We start from the raw sequence: 8,421 nt of genomic DNA, 5'->3' as shown, positions 1-8,421 counted from the left end.
ATTACTTGATCTTACGACACTAAATATCAAAACCTATCTATAAGCCAATCACAAATCGCCTAGCACAGCCAAGGACCCTTGATCTGCGGAGGCTGTGTCAGACACTCGCATTATAGCCTTTTACTCATTCTTTGTAATGTCTTCGTCTCTTCATGGAACGGCAAAGCAGAAGCTACACTGGAGTAGTGGCTTCTTTGGATTCTACTTTGACAGTTTGTTGTACCTCATCGTAAAGATTCTTGGCATAGTTGATCTTCTGTGCCACCTAATCAACACAAGGGAATGCGTGACACCAACAGTCACGCAAAACTGGAATTAGCTATACTATTTTCTCAGCAACGTCACACTAGGTTTTAGAAGGAATAAAATAACCAAGCATAACTAATTTCGATGGTTACGCATCGTTGAAGGTCATACTAACAATGGCCCTTTTCACGGTTGATTTTTCTCATTTGCATTACAATGTTATCCAACAAGGATGCGAGGCAATTTCGGGCTAAAACTACAAAATAGCCCGAAATTGCCTCACAATACATGCTAGATTTCATTGTAATGCAAATGAGCAGAGTTAACCGTGAAAAGGGCTATTACACACTTAGGGGCTAGTCACAAAAAGATGGCGTGATTTTGTTGTTGCTCTTCCGTTACGTTACTTGTCGTGACACCGGAGTTGTCTGGGATGATGTTTTGACCAAACGAAACCAGGAGATATGGGGAGGTGACCGCCACGAAAAATACAGAACAAAAAAAAAAAAAAAAAGAAAAACAAAGGGTATTACTGGAAGCAGCGCGTCATACACGTGACGGCGGCTTAATAAATTAATATATTTTTTTTGTTTGTTTTTCTGGAAAGGAAACTGTACTTGTCAGATATTGCACTTGTTGCATAGAATGTCTGCCAAGTTTGCTCAGAATACCGTTATTTCCAAGCAGTCGTAAGCAAACAGTAAAATAAATGAAACAAATTATGTGACGCCATTTCTAATGGGCAACATGTCACGCCATTATTTTATGGGAAAGACATTTGAAAAGGGATTTGTAACAGATGCTGTTTCGGTACAACACAAACCTTATTTGCGATAATGTGCTGATCACATCTAACCCGTGGCCTTTTACTGGGATTCTTAGAAGGCGTCGGCACACTGCTGTTATCTGCCTTCATCACCAATTCAATGTAATCTTTGCCATCTACACAAGTAAAAACAAAATTGTACCTTGGTTAAATCACGGCCGGGGTAGCCATACATATTATTTGGTTCGAGCAGCACTGGACAAATAAATAAAAAACGTAGGAATTTCAAAAGTAAGGTATTAGATTTTAAGAACAAGATCCGATGGCATTTTATGAAGGCCTCAATTTTCCCTGTACGTTTTGACATCACATGAGCATTTAAACTGGTAAGTAAAACGTGTTGGACGGAAAAACATTTCAAGGAGGATTTTTTTTTCAAATACTTATTTGCAAAATTGTATCAATTATATATATCCCCACGTTCTCTGCTTTCTATTCCTTCTTCCTCCTTTGGAATTATCTTAAAGGACGGTGCCTCTTAATACAAGGATATTTTTGCGCAGTTTATGGCTATGCGGGAAAAGCAGATTTTAGTAAGGGCTTTGGAAACCAAAAAGAAAATTGGGGGTAACAACACATCTTCAGAAATAATTTAGCAAGAGTTATTCTAAATACAAACCAAATCGAAGCTCAATTATCTCGGAAAAATAAGTGGTTCCCCCCAATTTTTTTCGGTTTCCAACAAGCCTTGCCAAGATCTGTTTTCCCTGCCTAGTCATAAAATACAAAACAATATCTTGCTTTAGTATACGTAGGTACCGTTCTTAATAAGAAACCCGTGTATCTCGGGCCATCCAGTAGTTGCAATAGGCAGCACCATCCTTGAGTATAGCCGTACTTACCCACCCAACCCTAACACTTACCGTTGGAAAGAGGTTGGCAATTATAAAGATCTGAGAAGCGTACGAGTAGGACAATGGACTCCGGAGAGGGGATCCCACGGGCGCGTACAAAGTAAACCCCATCTGTGGTGACGATGGCTTTTAGACGATCTTCTTTGTCACGCCGAACGGATTCTGACAACACGAACCTAATAAAACAAGATGGCGGAAGGAAGAGTGAGACGGCAGCTTTTCACTCTAAAATTCAACGGAAAGCTTGCAGACCATGGAAAACGGTGGTAAAATTGCGAACGAATATATTTACACGTAGTGCAAAGTATGACTGCCGCTATAACAAGAAACCTGCAATCGTTCTTAACCCTTGATAGTATATTTATGTGCATAAATTTAGCCAAATGTTTCGTTCTTATGCTTTTACAAGATTAAACACCTTCCTTTATCATTCTAATTATACTTGAACATAACAAACGAGTCATTTTACACCCACCATTGGCTAATATACTTGGTGCATGCCAATCTTATAGAGGAAAAACAATCCTTACTTTTCGTTAAAGTTGCCTTCATTTAGCTTCAGCATGATTTCCTGGCCTTCAGCGTGAGTCGAGGAGAATCTTGGGATAGCACCACTTGGTCCAAAACAATTTCTGCGCAGTCGTGCGGGTTTTGGCGGGAAATATCTGGAGCTGCGTGTCGCTTGGCCGCGGACGGCCGCTGCAGCACCAGAGGCAAAGTCCAGGACACCAGCGGTTGGCTTGGCAAACGTTCCCACAATACCCTTGCCTATGCCGGTGATAAAACCCTGAAAGAAAACGCCGCTAGTTTGATAAGCTATTCCATTTATCCACGCAGTAAATTATGGATGCACAGATGTAAAACGTAATAAAGACAATAAAAAGAGGCTAATGAGACGAAGTAGAAAGGGTCGCTGGTTCTTTTATGACATTTTGACGTCCATTAAGGCATTTTCCCGGACCTATTTTCGCAAATTAATTCAAAATTACTTCAAATAGCTTAGCGCGGATGGAGTCAGTTTGCAGCCGTTTTGATGTTACTTTCATCATTATTAAGTCAAAGTGCTGTTTTGATCCAAGACCACGAAGAAACAGCCACTTTACCTTGATAATGATGGAAGTGGCATCGAAATGTCTGTAAACTGACTCCATCCGCGCTGACCTATTTACGTAAATAAAATGTCTATTATATTGTTTACTTCAGCTGTGAAGCTCTAATACATAACATGCGTTGTTCAAGAAATCGTTTCATTTACTTTGCGTTATTTTCACCAGTTTTGATGGATTTTTTTTTCTGCCATGCCAGTGTTACTTCCGTCTCATCACAACTCTTCTCGCCTGTTTTGTTGGGTATTCTAAGATCATAATATGGCGAGAACTCTTTGAGATAAACACCCTGCCAAAGAATTCCCCCTAGTGCCCATTTTGAGCACTCGTTTTCACATTTATTCATGGGAACAGTGCGTTAGAGAAAACTTACCGACACTCCAGCGTTATGCGCGCCTTCAAGTGGCTGTGTCACAATACTGGTGAGACCACCCACTAGGCCCATACCCAGTCCCTTGACCCCTGCTACAAAGTGATCCTTGGAGCTGCTGAACCGCTCGGCTCGCATGGCGTCACGACTCTCTTGGAACTTGCTGTCCATTGAAGCATTCCACAAACCGTCCGACAAAGATCCGGTGATCTGAGAATGATAGAATTGTTGAAACGGTTATCTGGTGTTTTCTTCAGTCAGTCAGTTAAACGAGCAGTCATACAGTCAGTCACTCATTCAACCATTACGTCAGCCAGTCAGTCAGGCAGACAAGCAGGAAGGCAGCCAGTCAGTCGCGGGTTCAGTCAGCGAGTCAGTCAGTCATGTCGGTCAGTCAGTCAGTCAGTCAGTCAGTCAATCACGCATGTCAGTCAGTAAGTCGGTCGGTCGGTCAGTCAGTCAGTCAGTCAGTCAATCACTCATGTCAGTCAGTCAGTCAGTCGGTCGGTCAGTCAGTCAGTCAGTCATGTCAGTAAGTCAGTCAGTCAGTCAGTCAGTCAATCACTCATGTCAGTCTGTCAGTCAGTCGGTCGGTCAGTAAGTCAGTCAGTCAGTCAGTCAATCACTCATGTCGGTCGGTCAGTCAGTCAGTCAGTCGGTCGGTCAGTCAGTCAGTCAGTCAGTCAGTCATGTCAGTAAGTCAGTCAGTCAGTCATTCATGTCAATCAGTCATGTCAGTCAGTCCGTCAGTCACCCCCTCACCCAGTAGGTCACGTCAGTCGGTCAGTCTTGATGCAAACAAATTCTAGCTTAAATGAGACTGGAATGACTTTTGCGATACTGGTACAGGCAGAGAGCTTGGCATATTGGGAACAGAATTGGTATGTGATAAAGAGGTAGGGTCGTGTACTTACCTTAGCGGCAGAGTCAGACACTCCATGAGCCACGTTCATGAACAATCCGCCAACGTTGCCTCTCTTTACCAGTCCTTCCAGGCCAGATGATACGTCATTGATCAGTCCCATGGGATTACCGAGAAAATCAACCGAGGCCACAATAGCGGCTGCCTGACTGCGGATTTCCTGTTGAACAACAGCAAGATATAACTGGTGTAAACCGAAATAACGACAATTATTAAAAACTAGATCAATGCATAATGCAATTACAGGGATTTGGTTGGCTTAGCGGCTATGGTGTATGAGTTATTATACCATGCCCGAGAAATAGCGACCGTTACATTGTCTTCCAGTTGTTCTTGCAAAGCTACATAGATCTTGATTGTTTTCAATGAAACAAATTTTCCACTCACGCTTGTTGGATATGAGATGATAGATAGCCAACGAGGCACGTAGCGCCTCGTTGGCTATCTATCATCTCATATCCAACAAGCGTGAGTGGAGAAATTGTTAAATGCCGCACAAATTCTGAATATCAGCCAAATGGTTACTGCAAACTGCTGAACTACTTTGTATCTATAGGTTTTCAATAGATGACGGCATAGTTACCGTTCATAGAGCGGAGGTTGTTCATTTCTTTTGCATGTCTGCGTAGTTGTTTTTGCAATAAAGGTTGCTTTATCCAATATTCGTGTCGCAAAAAATTTCACCAAGGAAGGCTACGTTCCAACCACGAGAAGATTTCACAATTGAATACCATTTTCTAACATGGTTAACTTTGAATTCTTCCTCCACTACACACCGGAAAACGCTACGCTGCAAATGAAATCTGCTACCCGGCAAAGTAACTTAAAAACGGTTAAGGGGGTTAGTTTCTATGGAAACTGTGTTGCTACGTCAATGAAGGAGTGAAAATCAATATTTGGTTTTATCAACTGAGTTCATAAGGTAATTTGGCCACCATAAAAAGTTCAAGTGACGCTCGAAACGTAAGCACTCGAATCTCTACAGTAGCCAAATTACCTTACGAACTCAGTAGATGAAACCAACTTCTAAACGGTTCCATATCTCGTTTATCGTTACTTTGTATGTTCTGTATGAGAAATTTCTTGGGTTTCCTTTCGTGAAGAGAGTCCCTCTTCAATCCCTGAAAGTAGCCTACCGGGCCCTTAGAAGCAAATTCTTAGAATAAACTCTGCTCACTGACAGCTTTAATGTTGATTCTCACCTCAGTGTAATGTTTACTCATGGAATCCAAGTGAGATGACAAGGTGTCAAATGGATGGGACCGAGAGAACGACTCTAAAATAAAAAATTAACAATCAGACTATAGATAATAATTTTACTTAGTTTAAGTTTCATAAAGTAATACGAAATTATGAACTTACTGAAATATTCAATACTGAAACTTTGGGTGTTTGAAACTTTCCTCTACTAAACAATACCGAAAAAAATTGGTGGTATATTCTTCTCCAAAACACTCGAAATATACTCTCAAAACTATCCTTCATTTCAAGTATAAGAAACAATGCTTACAATAGACAAACTTTGTATTTTCGGTATTAAAAGGGCTGGAGCTAGCTTGTACACGAAAAAATTCTTTAATATTTTCCCCCCGCAAGAGCGTCCATTGCAAGCTACAGCCTGTTCAAAACTAAGAATACAAACAGGGTGTTTTATGAAGAAAAGAAATTGGGAATAAAAATTCAGCCATGAGTGTCACGTATAAGCCTAGTAAATGGCCTCGCTCGCCACCAGACTACCCGTATCTCAGTAGTTTGAGCATCCAACCCGTGCGCGTAAGGTCCGGGGTTCGATTCAGTATTCCCGTGGAGAACTCAGCTTCATTCTTTGTTCCATGCTCACGACATACTGAATACTACACCTCTCTATCTTCCTTGTTTTTGATACATCGCTGTGACACTAAGAAAACCATGAACACTAGAATTATTATTGAAATGTTTATTGTCTTGGGGAAAGAAAACCAATCAGATGTGAGATGAAAAAACCACAAGCTGTGACAGTAATTATTTTTGTGTTTTTTTTTCTGGTCGTTTGATTTCATCTCTGATTGGCTACAGAACAATTAACATTCCAGAAATAATTCTTACCGTTCACGATTTTCTTAGTTTCACAGTAACTACTAATAACGGCTGCCGAAAAGAACAACTTGGTTCAAGAACTGTTTCGTTGCTATCACTTTTATCAGAGACAACACGATCCCTCGCCTATGAACACAGCACTCACCTAAATCTATAGTAGCATCTTCTAAGTTGACCACAATAAGTCCCAGACTGCTTTTGAGACTCTGCAAGTCTTCAGGGAGCCGACCAGCACTGGACACTGATAACTTGAGCTGGGTGGAGTTCAGCTGAACGTGCTCAAAATAATAACGCTTTGACGATGCTGTTGAACTCGGAACTGACGGCCTATAGGATAACAGAATGATCCGTTAGAGGGCAGAAACGGTTAAATGAGAATCCCTGGAACAAAACTGTTTTAGGGCTTATCACCCACCTTTAGCATCACTTTAAGAAGGTAAAAGACATACTGGAATCAATGGACACCCAAAGTTGGTTTTCTGGAAATACAAATGTCTTTGGCTACAGATGGCCAAGAACGAATGGAATACAACTTGAAAAGAATTAAGCCAATTTTTGTCACGAGCTTCCCTTGAGTCTTAAAAAATAGAAATCCAAGCTTTCTTTGCTGTGTCACAGGAAATTGTCCAAGACAGGTAAAAAGAATAAAAGACTGGAAATCACCTTTGTGAAGCATAAAAGCACTCATCCTCCTCCTCGTTTGAGCCCGCGATGTCATCATCCTGCTGTACGTAACCAAAGAACTGCAAAAGCTTGAACAGCAACAGTTCCTCTAACTGAAGAGTCATCTTGCGCAATGAAACATCCAAGCTCTGCAATGACAAAAATACAGGTATTACGAAATTACCCTGGAGTATGCAGAACCACCCAAGTTTCTCTAGCAAAATTTGCTGTCATGATTCACCCGGGGAAATTCACGGATCCTTTTTCTTTAAAATGTTAATAATTGAGGAGCTTCCAATTTAAGGTGATGGTAGACAGAAAGTTACGTTGTAAAACAGACCTAGCCTGCCCTGGCGACTCTAACATTCAGTTGTCCCCTTCCCACGGCCCTTTGCTTCTCGCTGTTGGTGACCTGAACAGAGGAAGGTTCTCCGGCCGACACTGGTGTGACAAGTGATGTCCTAAAGTGCATACCAACTACGTTTTGAATTATTGTACTGTTTCTAAATGTTATACTCAGGTTCAAGGTTGTAATTCGCTGGTCAGGGACGGCACGCAACTTCGTGTGTTTACTGTTTGGTGGGTGTCGGCTAGGACGAAGATCATCACGTCCGTAAGAGCCACCTGCAACGGCTGATCGAGTTGTAAACTTCAGAGTTCAAGGCTACAACGGGTGTGTTCTCAACCATCAAATACTTCATCCTTAAGACACGAACACAAGCGCTTACAAAGTCCAATATGGTATATATTTGCACTTCGAGCCAAGGTAGCGAATGCGGCGGGAGCGTGGCCGTCTTTCTGTAGCATGGAGTATTACCCCTCCACCCGGATGCTAGTCCTACCCTCAGCTGAAGATGTGCATCAGAGTTTCTTGTCTGAGGAATCAACTCTTCAATGACGAGACCAACCTAGCCTCGTACCACCCTTAATAGTCCGACGCTCTAACCACTACAACACCGCACCTCCACAAATCCTATAAAATTACACTGACCTTAAATATTTCCACATTAGGAAGTCTGCTGGGTTCTTTAGCAGCCGACACGTGAAGGGTGGGTTGCTGCACCATGGTCTCTTCCTTGGTGCCCTTTTCAGGAAGAGAGGGATAGAGCAACACCGAAAGCGGACTGGCAAACAGTTGGTTGTCAATCTACAAAAATGAACGTAACAACGCTAACGATAAGAGAATGTACAGGGGGACCATATTACTTTTTCTAAAGTTCTGGAATAAGATACTATAAGGATAATGATTGTGCTGCGTGGGGCCACTTATGACCGCAGTTGTTAAGACAATCATCAGCCGGGATTCTGTTAGCAGTGCTGTCCATTCGATTCCCGTTTCCCTGTGAAGCAAAGTTAGC

General features: G+C 41.9%; 1 protein-coding gene across 4 annotated transcripts in view; it reads right to left on the bottom strand.

The window, feature by feature from the left end:
* Positions 1 to 8,421, bottom strand: part of LOC146477289 (intermembrane lipid transfer protein VPS13D-like) — an 81,418-nt gene that overhangs the window by 478 nt on the left and 72,519 nt on the right. For 3 of the 4 annotated variants that reach the window (XR_014865429.1, XM_085113758.1, XM_085113759.1), the window contains exons 67-76: positions 8,055 to 8,210; positions 7,064 to 7,212; positions 6,546 to 6,727; positions 5,527 to 5,600; positions 4,317 to 4,484; positions 3,406 to 3,612; positions 2,457 to 2,713; positions 1,936 to 2,102; positions 1,070 to 1,188; positions 1 to 265 (exon numbers count right to left, since the gene is read on the bottom strand). The exon at positions 1 to 265 is cut by the window's left edge. Coding sequence is in view for 2 of the 4 variants with exons in the window: in XM_085113758.1 (XP_084969884.1) it covers positions 173 to 265; positions 1,070 to 1,188; positions 1,936 to 2,102; positions 2,457 to 2,713; positions 3,406 to 3,612; positions 4,317 to 4,484; positions 5,527 to 5,600; positions 6,546 to 6,727; positions 7,064 to 7,212; positions 8,055 to 8,210 (1,572 nt within the window). In the remaining 2 variants the exon portion in view is untranslated. The remainder of the gene's footprint in view (positions 266 to 1,069; positions 1,189 to 1,935; positions 2,103 to 2,456; positions 2,714 to 3,405; positions 3,613 to 4,316; positions 4,485 to 5,526; positions 5,601 to 6,545; positions 6,728 to 7,063; positions 7,213 to 8,054; positions 8,211 to 8,421) is intronic. The other variant, XR_014865428.1, reaches the window with a different exon arrangement.

This window comes from Pavona decussata, unplaced genomic scaffold (genome assembly GCF_977016875.1).
Source record: "Pavona decussata unplaced genomic scaffold, jaPavDecu1.1 SCAFFOLD_71, whole genome shotgun sequence".
Classification (NCBI taxonomy): domain Eukaryota; kingdom Metazoa; phylum Cnidaria; class Anthozoa; order Scleractinia; family Agariciidae; genus Pavona; species Pavona decussata.
The sequence above is the reverse complement of the archived record's forward strand: the minus strand, read 5'-3'. Positions and strand labels throughout refer to the sequence as shown.